This window comes from Saccopteryx bilineata, chromosome 5 (genome assembly GCF_036850765.1).
Source record: "Saccopteryx bilineata isolate mSacBil1 chromosome 5, mSacBil1_pri_phased_curated, whole genome shotgun sequence".
NCBI classification, from domain to species: domain Eukaryota; kingdom Metazoa; phylum Chordata; class Mammalia; order Chiroptera; family Emballonuridae; genus Saccopteryx; species Saccopteryx bilineata.
In genome coordinates this window covers 196,116,279-196,137,252 of record NC_089494.1, presented here as the reverse complement: position 1 = coordinate 196,137,252, position 20,974 = coordinate 196,116,279, and the positions used below count along the sequence as shown (strand labels likewise).

Sequence of the window (20,974 nt, the reverse complement as noted above, 5' to 3'; positions counted from 1 at the left end):
CAAGGTCCTATAAAAAACAAGGAAAGTCTGAGAAACTATCTCAGATGCAGGGCAATGTTTGATGCCCTCAGTTGGATCTTGGAACAGAAAGAGAACATTAATAGGAACACTGATGAACTCGAAATAAAGTCTGGAGTATAGTTCTTAGTAGTATACTATGTTGATTTTTCCATTTGACAAATAACATAGTATTATACGAAAATGGGGGAACCGATGGAGAACTATATAAGAATTCTTTGCAACTTTTCTGGAAATCTAAAATTATTCCAAAATACAAAGTCTAAAAAGATGAAAGGGAGAGAGAGAATTTGGAATGAGGGGTTGAGGGAACATGAACTTGTTTGTAGACTGAAAATAAGTTACTGATTCAGATGGGTGAGAGGAGCTGGGAGGGGAAGGAGGATGGTCTGTCAGGGCACAGTAGAAGGAATTATGGAGAAGTGCAGACCAGAAGCAGAGAGAAAAACAACTGGGCAGGCGTCTTTAACTTAGTATACTCCCAACAAAATGTTGAAAAACTGCAAATCTTCATTCACAGACCTCTCATCTCGCATGTATCAGAGAAAATCTGACTTCTGATGGCCCTGTCCATCTTACTTTACAATTCTGATATATAGTTGGAAAGGTAAGGCATGGGGTTACCTGAATGTCTTTAATGGGAAGCCACTATTTATATTTTCATTTACACTATGGAGCAGTGTACCCCGTTAAGATTGATTTGGGATGAGTGAGAGGCCTTCTTTCTTGTTCAAGAAGGGAAAGGCAAGTGGGAAGTGAAAGGAATGCTGGAACCCTGGTTTTAGGAAAGAAGGATTTGGAAATTAAGGACCTGATAATAGTTTTACTTAAAACCTTTACCCTAATACTTCTTGAGAATTTCCAGGTAATCCCTTGCCCCTGTTTTTTTTTTTACAGAGTCAGAGAGAGGGATAGATAGGTACAGACAGACAAGAATGGAGAGATGAGAAGCATCAATCATTAGTTTTTCGTTGCACATTGCGACACCTTAGTTGTTTATTGATTGCTTTCTCATATGCTTACTTGGTCCGCGGGCCTTCAGCAGACCAAGTAACCCCTTGCTCAAGCCAGCGACCTTGGGTCCAAGCTGGTGAGCTTTTGCTCAAACCAGATGAGAATGTGCTCAAACTGGCAACCTCGGGGTCTCGAACCTGGATCCTCAGCATCCCAGTCTGACGCTCTATCCACTGCGCCACCGCCTGGTCAGGCACAGGTACCCCCATTTTGAAGAACATGGTAGAGGACCTAAGAGGTGTGAATAAAATTGGGAATATTGCCTGGGGAAGTAGAGCACTTTCTCAGGACTGCTTTGTGTTGAGGTCACAGCTGCAGGGGGGAGGGAGCCAGTTAATTTTCAGTGACACTTATTACACTGTTTTCTCTGCTGTCACTCCCCTTTGAGGATTGCTCATCTATTCCCCTCCTTTATCTCTCCTCCCTTTTCTTGTGTCTGATTTATTTGAAATCTTCCAGTGGCAACCTGGAGCACCCTTCTCTTGGTGACGTGATTTTTGTAGTGTCCTTATTAAAACAACATTCCATTGAAATGAAATAGGAATTCTTCTCCCCCCCCTTCTTTTCCAAGTAAGAGGAAGGGAGATAGAGAAACAGATCCCTGCATGTGCCCTGACAGGGATCCACCCAGCCACCCCCATCTGGGACCAGTGCTCTGCCCATCTGGGGCCATACTTGCAACGGAGCTATTTTTAGAGCCTGAAGAAGAGGCTCTTTGGAGCCATACTCAACACCTGGGGCTGATGTGTTCAAAACAATCAAGCCATGGCTGCAGGGGGGAGAGAGAAAGAGAGAGCGAGAGAGAGAGAAAGAGAAAGAGAGAGAAAGGGAAGGGGAATGGTGGAGAAGCAGATGGTCACTTCTCCTGCGTGGCCTGACTGGGAATTGAACCCAGGATATCAACATGCCAGGCTGACACTCTACCACTCAACCAACTGGCTAGTACTAGCAATTCTTTTTTTTTTTCTCCAAAAAAAGACTTTTATTTATTTTAGAAAGAGGAAGTAGGGCAGAAGAGAGAGAGAGACATTGATTTGTCATTCTACCTATTTATGCATTCATTAGTTTGTTTTTGTTTTTTTTTGTTTTTTACAGAGACCAAAAGAATCAGAGAGAGGGACAGATAGTGACAGACGGACAGGAAAGGAGAGAAATGAGAAGCATCAATTGTTGCAGCACCATAGTTGTTCATTGATTGCTTTCTCATATGTGCCTTGACTGGGGGGCTACAGAAGAGCAAGTGACCCCTTGCTCAAGCCGTGACCTTGGGCTCAACCAAGTGACCTTGGGCTTCAAGCTCAAGCCAGCAACCTTGGGGTTTTGAACCTGTGTCCTCTACATCCCAGTGTGACACTCTATCCACTGTGCCACTCCTGGTCAGGCTCAGGCTCATTGGTTGATTCTTGTATGTGCCCCGACTGGGGATCAAACCGACAACCTTGGCGTATGGGGTTGATGCTCTCTAACCAACTGAGCTAACTGGCCAGGGTGAAGTAACAATTCTTAGTGAAGAGATTTGACCTATGTATTTTTAAGACCAAAAATACTACTAAAGAGCAGAATCACTGAATTATAATCATGGTACAAATCTATACTCTGAATGAGGTATCTTATTATTCTATTTAAGGTATGTTAGAAAGATTTTTGTCTTCTATCAAATTTAAAAAAAAATGTAAATATATATTTTGAAACATATGTCATCCATGTTTTCCAAATAAATGATGGAGCACTTAAAAGATTATTGTGTTTTCACTTTAGGATAGCACTATCTAGTGTACTTTTGTGATTGTACATAAGATGTGTTACATATGCCATAAATATTTTTCCCACTACCTGTGTGCAAGTCATTTATAAATCTCATTGATAAAGAGCTAATACAAAAGTACTCTTGTAATTCAGGAAACCATTTCAGATAATAGAATAGTCTGTCTAAATTCTGTCCTATTTATTAAATCATGCACCCTTTTTTGGTTTTAGAATAACTGGTCACTGTAGAATTAATGAATTCAGGTAATGTAGAATTGGTTAGCATATTCTCACTGTATATTAAAACTTGTTATTTTATTAAATAGATGATGGTTTGCTGTCATGTAACATCTTTCCACAATTTTCATTAGAAATTCTTCACTGTACTGGGCAATTACTAATAAAGTCATAAGATTTTATTTTATTTAAAAAACTTTTTAATTGATTTTTAGAGAGAGACAGACAAAAGGTGTGGGTGGGGGAGAGAATCATTAGTTTGTTGTTTCACTTATTTATGTATTCATTGTTTGATTTTTGTATGTGCCGTGACCGGGGATCAAACCATCAATCTTGGGATATCTGGATGATGCTCTCACCAACTGAACTACTGTGCCAGGGCTATATAGTTCTAAGTATTTAAAAAGGCAGTGATAGTTATTTGTCTGGTAAGTTGGATGTATTAATTGGTCCAGTTTGAGCATACTCTAGTGTCCAAGTCTGCGGAGCCTCAGGTCTTTGCTAAGTGGGTTGCAGGGGATCATGAATCACATTAAAATACTATAATAGATGCTGTATGTGTGCTCCTGTATCCTCAGAGTTCATCAGAAAACCAAAGAATTTTGTGCCACCAAAGGGTAAGTTTTGTTTAGTTTCACTGCTGAATTGTGTGTATCTGACTGACACTGTGTGTCAGATACAATGGTGTTTTCAAAACACTTGGAGATAATTACGCCATGTTTGCATTGCAGTACTCCTGCAGCCACATACAGTATTCAGTTACAGAACCTCTCCTGCACTTTCCTCTAGTACTTGTAAGTTTGTTACAAGTCCAGTGTAATCTCATTTCTGTTTCATTTTATCCTCACTAATTTACATTACAAATGGTTTGAAGAGCCCAGGGAATCTCAGTTGTAATCCTGATTTGCTGTTGACTCTATATTTTCTTTTGGGTAAATATTTGCTGTTTCTTTCATTTCTTCATAGTATTTAAGTAATGCCAGGAAAATTGACAGAGTTCACAGAGAAAAAGTTTAGTATTAGTGTTGTTACATTATGTCTGATACCAATTTGTTTAAAATATAAATGATTATGTTTGCTATTTATAACAGCAAAAGAAAAATGCGGGAAAATGGCAAGCAAAATGTCCCTGTAGGAGACTTTTGCCTAAACTTATACTTTATTTTTGAGAACTTATGACTCTACTATTGTAAAAGAATCTTTATGTCCAACAATATTTTATTGTTTGATAGAGATCTCTTTGGAATGAAAATAAATGCTAACTATGATCCTCAAAATGACTGAGGGAAGGCTCTGGCTGGGTAGCTCAATTGGTTAGAATGTTGTCACAATATATCTTTTTCTTTTGGGAGGGGATTTTATTTATTCATTTTAGAGAGGAGAGAGAGAGAGAGAGAGAGAGAGAGAGAAGGGGGGAGGAGCAGGAAGCATCTACTCCTATATGGGCCTTGACCAGGCAAGCCCAGGGTCCCGAACTGGCAACCTCAGTGTTCCAGGTCTACGCTTCATTGACTGCGCCACCACAGGTCACCGCTGTCACGATATGTCAAGGTTGCCAGGGCACATATAAGAATCAGTCAGTGAATGCATAAATAAGTGGAACAGCAAATTGATGTTTTTCTTCCTCTCTCTCTGAAGTCAATAAATTTAAAAAAAATTTTAAATGAGGGATTATAAATCAATACTGAATAAAAAAACTCAACATTATTTTCTAAACACGCATGAGCTAAGTATGTGGTTTACGTATAAGCAGACAAGTATTAGCTGGAGTATTTGTTGAAAGGCACAGCCTAGGACAGGCGTGGCCAATAGTTTTTGCCTCTGGGCCAGATTAGAAAGAAAACTATTTTCACGGGCCAGATGAAATATTAAAATTTAAAAATATTAAATACAAAAATGATTCATTTAAGTAAACAAAATGTTATTATGTAATTTGTTTATGAATAACTGTGAGTGAAAAAAATTTTAATATACAATATTTTAATAAAAATATAATTACATTCCGTATAAATATCCAAACTGTATTGCAATCAATCAAAACAATAATTAATAGAATGAGCTTGAAGGGATTATATCACAAATAAAACAATTATTTCGTTTTACAAACAGCCTGGACACATTTTCAGTTATCAGCTGCAGCTATTGTCTGTGTTACAGTGCCACTTGATTCAGCACACTTGGCCACAAAAATAACGAATTATTTGACCTTGGGTGCGCACTGGCAAACTCTGCCTAAAAGAATGTGGGTTTCACATCGCCACTAAACGTCAAACAGTTCATATTGAGTACAGATGAGTACAAAAGTTGTAAATCTTTATAATGGAATTCTTTTAAAAAATAAAGAAGTATCACAAATCCATTCGACCAATTATTGGAAGATAACCCTAGATTAGGCACACGCGGAATTCTTTTCCGCATATCACTATCTTCTTAAATATCTCGATTTTTCAATAATCAAAGACGCTTCCACTTCTGAGTAGCTGAGATTTTAAAGTAGCAGAGAATATTAAAACTCTAATCTCGGGCCGCATAAACTCATTACGTGGGCCGTATGTTGGCCATGCCTGGCCTAGGACCTCACCCCATAAGAATTTTGACTCAGTAGTTCTGGAGTCTATGGTTTCATACATGTTCCAGGTGATTTGACCACATTTTGTCAAGGCTGATTTAGGTGCAAAGAAGTTACATGGAAATAGCTATAGTATAATATTACCTTTAATATAAGAGAAGCTGTGATGAGTATGGAGAGGTAAAGAGACGGGCAAGTATTAGCAAATTACGTGGAATAGTAATTAAAAACAACTATTTCCAAAATTGAAAAAATTAGTAAGAAGAGTGGTGTTATTTTACATTTATGCAAATCTCTTTACTGTCTAGCTTAATAGAGGACAGCTGGGGTCTCATGTCTGTTTCTGTGTTCAGTCTGTTACAATGTTTTGGTTGAAGTCTATAGAGAAGATTCAGTCAGTCTTACACAAAAAAGAGAGGAGTATTTTAATAACTTCTTTGATACTATGTCCAAACCCTACCACAAGTATAGTTTCTTAAAGTTTAGTTGCAATGTGAAATCTGAAATCATAATATTGAGCTTTTCTTTTTTAACTTGGAGACTGTCTTTGGTATGTTTTTCACTTTCAATCAATCTTTGACCCCATGCATGATTTTGTACTATTCAGAAAATATTGGTCACTAAATATGCAGATCTTCTAAAATCACATATATTACTGTCTTGTCTTTAAGTATGGGGAAACTGTCAGGCTCACAGTGGCAGATGTGAAGTTATCCAAAATGCTCAGAATTTATTATTGACAATAAATACTGAGAATTGTTTTCCTTTAAGAAACAGACTCACTTTGTCAGTTTTTAAGAAAATGACTGCCAAATACCCAAGCCAGAGTGTGCACAGTTTATCAATTATTCCTTCAAGTAAAAATGGTAGTCTATGAAAAAAAAAAGCTAGTGCAGCTTGCAACTTAATTAAACAAGTGCTTTTTTCCTACACATCCATTGCCCTTCACTCTGCAGCAGCAGAGTGCTCCGTGTGTACTTCCCATTTTGTCACAAAGAACATTAAAATGACCTGTGCTCAAGGGTCAAGATTTAATAAAGTAGTAATTCCTACTGCTTGCTAACTTAAGGGCTTTCGTAAAAGAAACCGTTTTTTTTTTTTTAATTGCTAATATGCGGCACAGAAGAATGCAGTGACCACTAGTGCCATTTGCTGCCGCTGCCTTTGATTAGTGCTAAGGCGCCAGCAGTTTCCCCACAATTGCTTTTGCACCATGAGTGCAAATGTCAGCAGAGTGAAAAGACAAATAATGTCTTTGTGTTATTCTAAAAATAGTTTTAACCTCTGAGAAGGTCTCAAGAGTCCACTAATCACACTCTGAGAACCAGAATAGAGATGCATTGGGCCTTCCTCCCACTATCAGCCTCCCAGCTTTGTATTTTTTTGTACCAGACATCAACATGTCTATATTCCATGGCTTCTTAGTAATGCAGTCTAGAGTGTCCATTTGTGAGATGGACAACACTCATGATTCTGTCAAGAACAAGGAGTCCACAGGACAGGCATTCATTTAAGAATTTCCAGTTCCTACAGTGTGCTGCAGTCCCCCAGAGCTGAACCACAAACTCCCTCCATCTCTACCCACGGAATTTATATATTTTTAATGCTTATTAGCTTTCGGCACAGTTTAAATTTAAATACCTTCCTAGGTTCTCTTAGTAGGATGCGATTTCGTTTGTACTTCTTACACTGTTTACTATATTGTTTGAATCCTCAGGGATTTTTGAGAATTGTGTCAATCCCTTAATTACTTCAAGAACTAAAATGAGTTCATTTCCTTTGTAATCTGCATGTTTTGTAAATATTCGTCTCTAGTGTAAACTGAAATCAAAACTGAAAGCGAGAGAAGTAAAACAAGTGTGCGTTAGTTGCACATTTCCTGACTGGAAGCATTGCAAAGATCTAAAGTAGCGAACACTGTTTACTGCTGTGGTTTTACTCTTTGCTCAGTGCAGCCTCTTGGGGCCCAGTGTTCAATAAATACCCGAACTGGAGCTGGAGTTCTGAGAGGCCGGGTACCGTGTGTTCTGGCGGTGTGTTTGTGCATTGTTAAAGCCTGGCAGGAGCGCCAGCCCGGAGCCTGCAGGCGGGGCTCGACCGCGAACGCTCGCGCAGGGCTGCGTCCGCGATCCAGCTCCGCGCCCCCGCCCGCGCCGCGCCGCCTCCGGCTCGGACCGGCCGAGCGCCGTGCCCATTTAAGGAGGAGGACCGTACCACCAGAACTTTCTTGACGGGGGTGGGGCGTTATTCAGGCGAACTCGGACAACTTTAACAGCCAAAAGGCGATTCCCTTTTTTCCGTCTCTGGCGCGAGTTTCATGCCGGACGGTGGGAGCTGTGAGCGGGCGGGCTCTGGGCGCGGGCCCCCTTTCGTTTCCCTTCTCCGGGAGAGCGCTGCGGGATCCGCTCTGAGTTCGGACGCGCGGGTCCCCCGGCCCGGCCGGGAGTGTCGTTTGCCTGCAGAGGCCCCGGTGCCCGGATGTCCATCAGGATTAGGGCGAGCCAATACGGTCGGAGCCCCGGGCGGCGTTGAGGACGCGCAGGCTGGGGAGCAGGTAGTCCCGCAGCCTCGGGGAGCCGCGGCGAGGACTGCCCCCGTCCGGCTCCGGCAAATGGTGCGCGCGGCGCGGGCGGACGGGCCGCGGCGCGGGGCGCTCATGGACAGGAGAGCCTGAGCTCTGGCAGCTGAAGGATGGCAGCCCAGTCCAGGTAAGCCGGGCACCGAAGAGAACTTTTAAAATCTGTTCGCGGCGAGCGGACTTGAAGGTTGCGGGAAGGGTCGGGTGCTGGGAGAGAAGACGGGCAGGAAGCAGCTTTGTCATCGCGCTCTCACCATCGCTGCCGATGCTGCGGGTTGTTACTTTACTGTCGGATAGAAAACGGCTCGGAGCACAGACTAGGCGATTCCTGTGCAGGAGCCGAGCAGAGCGAGAGTTCAAGTTAGCGTTGAAGTTAAATTTCCTCTCTTCTTCCAGGAACAAACCCTTAATTTCCCAGACGTTAAGTTGGTTTAACTTTGTCTGCCTTTGCCCACATTTTTATTTAGTTTCTTTGTGCACCTCCCTTTGGTTCTCTTGATTATGTGTCGTCGTCCCCCCCCCCCCCCCCTCCGCTAGTGTCCTGAGCAGAGTTTTATAAACCAATTAATGTAAAACAGTTCACCTTAGGGAGGGAGAGGGTTGAGAATTTGCCTGGTGAATGACTGAAGATTTTACTGCTAAAATGTACGATTCCACGTAAAACGACACAGCTTGAATCTGCTGAGTAGGCAAAGCCCGGGAGTGTGCGGGGCTGCTGGAGGGGAGAGGGCGATGAGCAGCGGTGGGTGTCCGGAACGCTCTGGTGGGAACCTCCGGCTCCGACCTTCCGTGGGTGGTTCCTCATTCTGTAATGAGTGTCAGCGACTGATGACCAGTTATTAGTGGTTATAAAACTCAGACTGTTGTGCGATTTCATTTCAGTTGTGACAGCAGTTGGCGTTAAGGAAAACAGGCGCTATGTATACATTCTCTTTTTAACTTTTAGTTTTACTAGAAAGCAGTTTGGTGTCACCAGTTTAAAATGTGAAGGAGGGCTCTGGAAGTTGAAAATTTTAGTGTAGCGATTTGAAGATATTTTAGAAAGTTAACCACATTTTATTTCTGAAGACCCAGAGAGATCACTGAGAGAATTAGAGTTCTGATGTTGAAGTCTGGACTAGATGAGAATTTGAATTTTTTCCCTGAGAAACAGAACTTTCTAGGAAGAAAATGAACTTTTTTAAAGAGCATCTCAGCTTTGTATATTTAATCCTCTCAACTCAGTGGGTTAATCCCTGTCTCCGTTTTATTGATTGTTCTTGGAAAGGGGTTCTTAACTTGGGGCCAAGTAGTAGAAAAACTTGGTTGAGAAACAAAAGTTGCCTATTTGTTTTTGCTACCCTCTACTAAAATTTAACTGCCAAAGGGGTCCATGGCGTAAAACCTTAGATTAAGATACTTTGATCTAAGAAATTCTAAGAGAACTCAATAATACAGACCTGGGATTTGAACTCAGGTGTGAGTGATTTCAATGCCTGAGCCCTTAAACTAATTAGGAATAAATGGATTTAATAGCTACATTGGACACTGCTGCATGCCAGGCACAGTGACTTTAATTGGATTACCTCTGACTCTGCTCAGTTACTTACGTAGTCAAGTGCTTTTATTTTTACATTAGGTTAGTTCAGGAAACAGAGGCCCAGCCAGCCTGTTTTTTGCCTGAGGTCACACAGTACCGCACTTCCTTACTTCCAGGCTGCCTCTTTAATGCTAGGGTAAAGTGTTAAAAGGGAGCTGCAAAGCCTTGGTTTAAGTGTACAAAAAACAATTTCTGCTAAAAGTGCTTTGCTCCCAGATGTAATAATCTGAGTTATTAGTGTGGTAGTTCAACGTGCCAGCAATTGAAATAGGAGGACTGTACATATTTCATTCTTCTATCTAGCCTTCAGACATGCCCTTGAACTAGGAAAAAGCCACAAGGCCCATGATGTGTGTTGTTTTCTTAGCCTGTGTAATGGGAGTATATCTCACAAATTGTAAATGTCCATTTTCTCCAGTTACATCTGGAATGTGGTCCAAGCTCGTTTAGACACTGTGCTTTGTGGGAGAGTGGGTAACCTTTGAGAGCCAAAGAGAGACTATATGGAGAAGGTTGCAGATATTTGTGGATTTCAGGGAAACCTCAAAGCTGGGCCAATTTGCCCTGAGTAGTCCTAAGTGAAACTGAACCATCATCCATGATACATAATCTGAGGTAGTAAAATCTTGCCCGTGTGCCACACACAGTATCTGTTTGCTCTTGAAACAAGTACTGTAATTTAGATTGCTGGACTCATTGGACCTAACGATTGGTAGCTCAGTTTGTTCTAACCACGGTAGTTTCATTGTGCACTGTTTAAATTTGATTTTTTTTTTTTTAAAGTGGAAGAGGTAGGTGGGAAGTTATATGAAACAATTTTGTAGCACTGATAGTGACTACCTGAGATGACTGTGGCACTTTTCTCATTGTTATTGCTATAAGGTAATATTCTTGATTTGTTACTAATGGATGGCATATGACTAATTTTTCATGTGCATAGGCTGGGCAGTGTATTCCTCTCGATAGTCATTTCCTTAAGGGAAGATACTACCTCATATTTTTTAGTGTCTCTTGCATAAGCTAGAAATACTTTGAATAAGGGAGGGACCTACCTAAATATTTCTTGGTTTATGAATTTATATAAATTGAGGTTGTATATTCTTCTTCCTTGTTTTAAAACCTAAAAGTAGGATATTGATTATTTTGTTTTGCTTTGTGGTTTATTTCTTCTCTAGAAAAGGAAGACATTTATTGAAAGAGGTGAATTGCCTAAGTCTTAGGAATTAGAATTTGTGTCAATATTTTGAAAACATTGAATATTTGCTTTGAGTTATCAGAGTTGTGGAGAGAGGCAGTCACTTAGAAATGCAACATTAGTTACAGCAGGATGTGCCTCAGCTCTCAGATTAGAGTGTGCTTTCTCTGGAACCTGTAAGCACAACAGATACATTGAGTACATTTTTTTGTGGGCACTGTAACAAACTTGCTTTCTCTAATGTGAATAGGTACAGATTCTGGCTTTTCTTTCCAAATTCTGATCTAAAGCACACGGAGACTATATTTTTATAAAAGTACACAACCTGGCATGTTCTCTTTTGAGAACCTGTAAACTTGTGATAGGTAGGGATAGGAATGTAATCCTAACAGTGTGCATATCTGTCTTTTTCTGCGAGGATTAGCTTGTTTTATATTGAGGAGTATGTTGATGGATAAAATAGAAAAAGGATTTTGTGTGCCCATCTCTGCCTGCCTCCTCATTGAAGCAATTCCTGAATTCTAGGAAGGAATATATACATACTTTCAACTACCACCAGGGATTGACTGGTTTTAAGATCTACTTTGTGCTACCTAAGAAGCCCTAGCCCACCCCTACGCTGGGGGTGGGGGGAGTAGAACTTGCTTCTTCAGGAGAGTAGCACCTGGTGACTGAGAACATCTCTGACAGAAAGCGCTTTCACACAAACAGCAAAAGGAAATTAGGTTTATCAACTCTCCTACAGTTTGGGGTTTGTTTGTTTGGTTTGAATTTGACTTGTTAATGAATTTTTTTTTTTAATATAGCTAAATTAGATTGTTCCTAAGATTAGTATGAAGCCGGTTTTTGGTGGCTCTCTGACATTTGTGAAGGAAATTTTTCCATAGCAAAAAAAGCAATGCTGTTAAACTGGTATAGAACCAGTTTTGCTCCGCCCTCTGCCCCCACCCCTGATTTATGAACTATTGATACCTTGGAAGAAAATTCCTGAAAGCAAAGAAGCTCTGATTAAATATAAGCAAATATCAAAGACTATTGCTATGGTATTTTGGAAAGTACAGTTCAAGCAAGTGATTTCAAGAAGGAAATAATTTATGCACTATTTTGACTCAGTGAATGTACTCAGTTTTTCCTCTATGACACCACTGTAAACAGTATCTTTGACAGAAGAGAAACACAGGTTTCTTAAATGAGTTCCTTCTAGTTCATCCTGAGAGCCTAGCTGAGGTTCCATATGAAAAAGTTCCTTCAGATGATAAAGAGGATTGAGTAATTTTTTCAGTCAGTTGATTTGTGGGATGTTCTTTGGCAAAATTAACACAAATGATCCCTTGAGAGATTTAGGGGATTCTATACTAGACCAGCCATTTTCAACTAGTGTGCCGCAAGAATTTTTAAAACATGCAATACCTATTTAGTTAGGGGTACAGACCTCTTTTTCCCTTAGACAAATAAAAAAAAATAGTAACAGCCAACACAACAATAACCATCCAGTGTGAATGAGTCAAAAATATACCTATTTTTTTGTCAGATAAGCAAAATATATTTTTTTGGTGTGCTGCAGAATTTTAGTAATAATTAATGTGTGCCATGATGAAAAAGGTTGAAAATTATTGTACTAGACCATGAAAATGTATTCAGCAATTGGTTCTAAATTCTTTTGCACATAGAATTTAGTCAATTTAGTGAACGTTGTGTTTAAACAATTTGAATATCAAATATACTCAGTAATGAGAAGTGTTATCTTAATCATGGATAAGAGAAATCTATTCACTCCTCTTGGTACTATCATTAGTTGTTTTGAGCATCCAAATCTACGTATTATCTAATAGCTGTAAAATGGAGGACTTAAGAAAACGGGTGAGTTTCATTACTGCTTTGAGGTACAACATAGAATTTGGTTTCTTCTAAATATATAAACTTAGTTTTCTATTAGCAAATTCCTCCATTTTGTTTGTTTTTCAAAATTGGCAAGTAAACTTAATTCCAAAATCTCCTATCTTCTAAAAAGGAAAGTCCTATGTGTGAGAAAGGACTACAAGCAACAGTGTATTTTGATTTCCCCTTTGTACTACTTGGAAATATGGTCGATACCTTTAAGACGGAATTTCTTGGCTCAGAATTATAAACATAGCAAGCTTGGGTATTGTAATCTCTTTGTTGTAGTTCAGTTACATTTTATTGATAGAAGGTGGGTGCATAACTTATGCAGTTTAAATGATGACCTGTCTTTTTTTTTACTTATGTGAAAAAATTGGGAGGGGGGAGCTAAACTTGTAGTATTTTACCTGTGCTTCTGAAGTATTCTCAATTCATTTTACTATGAATATAACATGTTTTCATTTATTCAAAGTTATATATACTATATATAGCAAGTAGAATTGCACAAAAGTGTCTTACTAAGAGTTAAACGTATCAGATGAAATTCAGCTTTAGAGCTGAGCTCAGTGGGAAAAATAAGATTTATAGCTTTTGGTGTTAGTGCCCTTGAAGACCTGAAAGTAAAAATTAACTTTAGAACCAACCAAGTGCCAACTTTTTGTGTCTTGGCAGTGATTGGTATTGAGAATCCTTCCTGTATGCAAACTTTTCTTTTTCCCTATCTGTCCTCAGTGAGTTAAAGCTTAACCTGATGGCCACACAGCCAACAAACTTAATATTCTGAAAGTCTTTCTCTGGCAAACGTTTGTCGCTTTTTGTGTGTGTTGGTTTATTGGCTTTGTTTTTCATTTAACCAGCCTGAACTCCTATTAGATTCTTAAGGTTTATTACTCAAAGCAGTAATTTGATGTCAGACTTAAATGTTAAGAAATCCCAAGTGAAATCTTGTCAAAGGGAACTGAAGGAAACAGAAAGGGGAAGGTATATTGTGTTTCTGTTGATTCCTAAATTGTCTACTTTGGTATTAGGTATTATATTTCCAAAAGGCAGCCACAGTTTGGTTACATTCTAAAAGTACCAAAAATTGTTCTTCCTCTATAATAGCTAATGATATCCGTAGGCCGCGTGCGAGCGTTTGTTTGGGTGGCCTGCAGAGAGCTAAGGATACGACTCTTGAGTCAGTAGCTGACCTTTTTATTGCCTTTCTTTTCAGTATTGCTTACTGCTGGATGGGCAATTAAACAAAAGTAAAAGAATATTTAGGTACAGTGTGGTCATTATTAAGCTCAAGGTTTCAAAGTTGATTAGACTTTACAATTATCATCATGAGTGCTTGTGAACATAGTCTGGTCTCTCTTTACCCCCCACCCCCACCAGCAAGATTCCCATTGAGCAGGTTCAGGGTGGAGCTTGGGTGGGGCCCTGCTGGTTCTGAGGCCAGAGGCCTACCTACCACGAATCAAATGGCGTGTGTGTGAAAGAGAGATAGAAACTACAAATATGTATCCTGCAGTGCAGTTACATTTGATTTAACATAAACTCCAGTGTATACAACACTTTCCCCTCTATTGACATAGACTTGAGGTTGGTGGAGAAGGTAGATATCTACCTCTATAAATTTAAGTACCTATTGCAAACTGTATTAGTTGAAATAAGCAAATGTACCTACATGGAAAAAGAAGGTACCTGGAAGTAATGCCCGATGTTTAATCATGCAGCACTTTTTCATGAACTGTTTCATCTCAAGGACCTGGATATTTAATTTACCCTTTTCTACCTACTCTGGACTCCCTCCCAAAACTACTAACTCACTCTTTACCTCCTGTTCCCCAAGTTTATCATGTGGCAGTTGGTTTTGTTCCCGCCCAACAGTTAAACTGAGAATCGGTCAATTATATCTAAACTTCATGAAACTGAAATGAAAGGTTGGTGGGAATTTTTTGTTTTATTTTATTTTATTTTTTTACAAAAGTACTGTCTCGGTGTACTGTTGTTGAACAAATAATATTCAACAAAAATTTAAAATGGGACTCCTACTGGAAAGTAAATGTTGAAATTATAACAGATGTGGTTCCTATAACAAAATTCAGGAAACACTTTCTGGTATGTGGGTGTTGTAACTTTACTTCTTGGAACTTTCCTTCAGAAAACTGTCCGGTCAAAAGCAGCAGTAGAAAAAAGAAAAAGAAGCACAATTCACAAACTGCGTTGTGCAGTGTAATTAAATTTTGATTTGGTTCATATGTTTTTGTGTTTGTGACAGAGCTGAGACTATCACGTGGCTTTTTCCTGGATACTGTGCATCTGGATAAGTTGTTAAATTGCCCCCCCCCCCAGTTTTAAAAATACAGGTGTATCTGATTTTGTCTGGATGTGGGTTTATGGAAAGTGGTATAAAATTAACTAGTTCCTATTGTTTTGTACAAAGTATGTGACCTGTTTCCTATCAGCTTTGCAAAAAACTACTTACTTTCCCCTCACAACTGACAGATTAATATTTTATCTTAGACATTTCTAATCAAGATGCTCTTCTGTAGTAAGTTGATAGCTCTACTACCAAAATGCTGATAAAACTTTGAGTCTGTGGTACTATGATTTTTAAAAAAAATTACTTAACACAGCAGGTTTGTTTGTTTGTTTGTTTTTTCTTGAGAGAGAGGGAGGGAGAGAGACGGGAACACTGAGCTGCTCCTGTGTGTGCCCTGATCCGGGAATTGAGTTGGCAACCGCTGTGCTCGGGGATGAGGCTCAGACCAACTGAGCTATCTGGCTAGGGTGCAGGAATTTCAGCCAGTGTACTGCAAGAATTTTTAAAGCATGTAGTACTTGACTATTTAGTCTGGGACATTGACCACTTTTCACTTAGATTGTCAAATGAAAAACTGAAAGAACTGCCAACACAATAGCTGTCAGGTGTGAATGAATAAAAAATTATAGCTCTGTGTGTGTGCGTGTGTGTGTGTGTGTGTGTGTGTGTGTGTGAGATCAGCAAAAAATATTTTTTTGTTGTGTCACAGAATTTTAGAAATTAGATACGTGTGCCACGAGATAAAAAGGTTGAAAATCATTGATTTAAATGAAAACAGAACTTCTAATTGAGTTAATATGCTATGTTTTGAATAGTTTAAAATTCATTAAAAAGGGATATTCATTCGTATAAAGTTCTGGCCAGCAACACAAGCTAAAGCTGCCATTTTATTCATTCATTCATTCATTCAAATTATTTCTAGTAACTTTGATCGAGCAATTACACTTTTAGGAATGATGTTTTTCTGTTATTCTTTTGCAGTCTGTGTATCTCTCCCCCCACCCACCCCACCCCAGTGCTCTTCTAGAATTACACCATGTTAGCTTGTGCTAACTCGCCAATTAAAAAAGCTGGGCAAATAATACACTTCGTACCACATGGAAAAAATTAGGCAGCAACATTAGCATAGTGAAAAAACTAAATGAAACCCAGTATGTTGTATTTGTTTCAAAATGAAGTTCTGCTACCTGAAAATGTTGGAAAGAATAATGAGATTAGTGTTGCCTGCTAGTCATGTCACTTTGTTTTAGTGAAATTCAAAGTAAACCAATTAAAGTTTAGCTTGTTTTTAAATGGGACTTGTGCCCAGAAGACAAAGAAACCCTAGATTTGAAGTTTTAAAAGATTGAATTTGATAATCTGTCATTTGCCAATAGTGTTGATACATGTAGGGTTTTTGTTTCAACCCTCATGATAGGCCTATTGTTACAAACAAACCTCTTCATCTCGTTTTTCCATCATGTTTTCTAAGGATAAAGTGAAAAATTATTAGATTTACTTACTGCAGAGTTTATTTGTAGGTTTTAAAAAAATCATGACAGTTCTCATGATAAGCCTAGAATAAAACTTGGTTTCCTCCTGGGGTCACCCATATTCTGTAGTGACACGCCTAAAGCATTGGTGTTCTCCGTGATTTGAAAAGAATGACGTAGTAGCTGCACTCTTACTTGGTCTTTTTGGTAGCTTGGTAAATGACCCTCTATTTTGGAGGAGTAGTTAGCTTTACCAGCACTCAAATCTTTTATCTCCTGTATTATTTCTAATTTTATGAATGTTTCTTCACAGTTCATTTTTTTTTAGGAGGGGGGCAACTTTAAGGTTTATTTTACTTACTTACTTATTTATTTATTATTTTTAGAAAGAGAGACAGGGACAAAGAGAGATGAGATACATCAACTCATAGATGCAGCACTTTAGTTCATTAACTGTTTTCTCATATGTGCCTTGAGCGGGGAGTAGGGTAGGGGGGTCTCTAGTTGAGCCAGTGAACCCCTTTCTTAAGCCAGCAACTTTGGTCTCAAGCTGGTGAGCCCATGCTCAAGCTGGCAATCTCAGAATCTTGAACTTGTGTCCTCTGCATTCCAGGTCAACGCTCTAGCCACTGTGCCACTACCTACCTGGTCAGGCTTTGAGGAATATTTTACGTATAATAACAGTTGTCCATTTCAAGTGTACAATTTAGTGATTTTCAGTTACTTTACTGAGTGATGCAACCATTGCTATAAATTCATTTTAGAACATTTTATCCCTCCAGTAAGATCCCCCTCCTCATTTATAAGTAACTCCTGTTCCCAGCCTTATGCAACCACTAATCTACTTTCTGTGTGTAAATTGCCTTTTGTGGGCACTTCACATATGTGGAATTTTGTATAATTTTTTCAGGTTCATCTGTGGCATAACATGTGTCAGTAGCTCTGTCCTTTTAGTTGCTGGATAGTATTTCATTGTCTAGATATGATAGACTGGTTGTTTCCAGTGCACTTTTGGGGGGGAGGGTCATTATGAATAATGCTGCTATGAGCATGTAAGTCTTTGTGGAGACATGTTTTCCTTTTTCTTGGTTAGCTACCCTAGGAGTGGAATTACTAGGTTGTTTGATAGTTTTATGCTTAATTTTTGAGAAAGCGCCGTACTGTTTTCCAAACTATATGCCCACTGTAGCCCATGTTTAAACGGATCTAACTCAATTTTTTTGTAAGTTATTACTGTCTCTATTCTCAGGTAGGCTGTGAAAATAGTGGTTCTGAGATCTGATCAATGTTGCACTTGATTAGTTAAGAAAATATGGTTTTAAATTTATACATGACTTAAAAACACAATTTTTCTTTTTCTCATAAAATATCCTTTATAGTATTTCTTAAATTGATTGGGCTTTTTTTTTTGATTGGGCTTTTTGATGAATAAACTTATATAAAGGAATGTTCAAAGGAAATCAAATTAAAATTTAAACTCAATGTAGCTGTTGTCAAAATAGCAAACAAAACTCCCAATCCATAACTCATTAAACCCCTCAAATAGCAAAAATATATTATTAAACATAAACCCTTTATTTATTCTTTTTATGTTTTTAATTAAATGAGAGCATGAGAGGCAGAGAGATTCCCACATGTGCCCCGACGGGATCCACCTGGCAAGCCCCCATGGGGCAATGCTCTATCCATCTTGGGGTGTGGCTCTGTTGCTTGGCAACTGAGTTCTTTTTAGCACCTGAGCTGGAGGCCATGGAGTCCTCAGCACTGGGGCCAACTCACTGGAGCCAGTAGAGCCATGGCTGTGTGTGGGGGAAGAGAGAACTAGGAAGAGAGATGGGGGTGGGGGGAAGCAGATGGCCACTTCTATGTGTCCTGACCAGGAATCAAACCCAGTACAACCACATGTGGGTCCATGCTGTTGTCAGGGCATACCCTTTGTTTCATAACTGTTAAGTGGCCCTAGAAATTCTTATTTCAATGTGCTTTTTTATATAAACATTTAGGCCAAAATTAGTTGTTCTCATCACTACAACCTCATATACAAAGATATGTTATCTAAGTGAAGCTTTTGGAAATTATCATTACAAATTAAATACTGTCAGAGGAAGGTAATGACCATGTGCTCTCAATTGGTGGTATGCCCCAAACTTCAGGAAAAGTTGTTTTATGAACAAAATTATTTCTGAAATGCTTTGAAATTATCTTTAGGTGCACATGTAATGGTTGTAAAAGTGAATTATCATCTTTCCATCACTCTGTTGCTATCTGCAAAAAAGCTCTGAGGCCTTGGTCAGTTGTCTTATCCATGCTGCCATCATCAGCTTTGGGGCCTCTGATTATGGCATGTTATTGGAATTCACTGCTTTTGGATATTAATTTACCTACTTAAAGATTATATCAGTATTTTTGGGTTTGTTACTATAGCAAGTTCACATGCATGAACAGTGCTTTTAAAAAAATTTTACTTATTGCTTTTTAGAGAGAGGATAAAGAGAAAGGTAGGGAGAGGAGCAGAAAGCATCAATTTATAGTAATTTCTTCCCATATATGTTGACCAGACAAACCCATGGGTTTGAATTGGTGACCTTAGCATTCCTGTTTGAGGCTTTATCCCTGCCCTATCACACGTCATGCAAACAGCACTTTTAGTATTATCCGGGCCGTATGTTGAAGAATCCCTCATTGCTCACTAAGAGCTAGCCAGCTAGCCACAATGTGTGCAGGTTCTTTAGTAGATTAAGATAGATACAGTGTGTTCTCACAAGGAGAGGAGCTCATACCTTGGTTGGGGGGAGACACAGACAGAAAACGAGCAAACAAGCTGGTTATTTAAACAACTGAAACTTGTGTTAAGTGCTGTGAGAAAGACAGAGATTTGTGAGAGAACATAATGAAGTGTGAAGAAGTTGGTCTCAGGTGGGCAATGAGGACCTTTGAGGAAGTTGACCTGAGGTGGAGAAAAAGCAAGTCAATGACATGTTAGAGTTAACTGTTCTTTCTCGTTGAACATGGAAATAAGTGATGGGAAGGATGGCATTTTGAAACAGGGCAGATAGCTTTTAGGAAAGAACTGTCCCGTGGCAGTTTTCAAAATAAAAAAATTATTTAGTTTTATGGATTAATTCTGCCAAAAGTTAGTTAGCTCTGTTTTGTTTTTTATTTTAATGAAGGCAAAAACGAGTTCCATAACAGTATAACTGAAACTTTTAAGATATACTATATTATTTTCCTCTTTAAAAGCAATTTTTAAAAAATTTATTCATTGAATTTAATGAGAAAGGCAGTGGGGGGGTGGGGGGAGAGAGAGAGAGAGAGAGAGAGAAAGAAAGAGAGAGACAGGATCAACCTGTTCCTGTATGTGCCCTGACTAGGGATCGAATGGCAAGCTGTGCTTTGGGACGATGCTCTTACCAACTGAACTATCCAGCCAGGGCTCGTTTTTTCTACCACAGTTACATTCAGTATTATTTTGTATTAGTTTCAGGTGTACAGCATAATGGTTAGACAATCATGAGACTATATTTTCTAGAAGTTAGCCTGAATTGGTGCATAACTGTAAATAAGCATGTGGAAAAGAAATTTGAGTGGTCATTTTTCTTGGTTTGGAAGACATCAAGTAAGGGATATGATAGAATTAGAGAGTTCCAGCTCTGTGGGTATAGTCTTAAGAAAATGATGACGGTTTAGACAGCATTAAACACAAAAGTTAATTTACAAAGCACCCTTTTCTGCATGTGACAGACTGTTTTGGGAAGTGGTATGAAGGATGGCTTTCATCTCTGCCAAAAAACGGATCTTGAAAAATAATTTATGTATGTTAGGTTTAAACAAACCCAGGAATGAACTTATTCTTGAAGATAATTAAACATGAAAACACAGTAGAAGCCCTGGCCGGCTGACTCAGTGGTAGAGCATTAGCCTGGTGTGTGGATGTCCCAGATTCGCTTCCTGGTCAGGGCACACAGGAGAAGTGAACATCTACTTCTCCACCCCCCCTTCTGTTCCCCCACTTCCTGCCCCCCCTTCCTCTCCTGCAGCCATAGTTCAGTTGGTTAGAGTGCACCAGCCTGGGTGCTGTGGATTGCTACATGGAGGTTCTGCCTCAGGCGCTAAAAATAGCTTCGTTGTGAGCATTGGCCCCAGATAGGGGCTGCCAGGTGGATCCTGATCAGGACACATGAGGAAGTCTGTCTATCTCCACTCCTCTCTCTTGGAAAAGGAGAAAAAGAAAAAAAAAAAAAAAAAGAAAATACACTAGAAGGTGGTGTTCTTTTAGTTTTTTTTTTTTTTTTTTAAAGAAAATAATCTTTACCTTGGATATTCAGGAAGTAACAGGTGTTTTAAGTACCAGTTTCTTGAGGGATTTTTTGGCTTCTT

General features: G+C 39.2%; 1 protein-coding gene across 4 annotated transcripts in view; it reads left to right on the top strand.

Moving 5' to 3' along the window:
* The window catches only part of AFF1 (ALF transcription elongation factor 1), a 208,351-nt gene that overhangs the window by 58,979 nt on the left and 128,398 nt on the right, over nucleotides 1-20,974 (top strand). The window contains exon 1 of one of the 4 annotated variants that reach the window (XM_066279737.1): nucleotides 7,718-8,292. The exons of 2 other annotated variants lie outside the window; for them this stretch is intronic. In XM_066279737.1, the coding sequence (XP_066135834.1) occupies nucleotides 8,276-8,292 (17 nt within the window). In that variant the 5' untranslated portion in view covers nucleotides 7,718-8,275. Of the gene's footprint in view, nucleotides 1-7,717; nucleotides 8,293-20,974 lie in introns of those variants that run through there. One more of the 4 variants, XM_066279738.1, reaches the window with a different exon arrangement.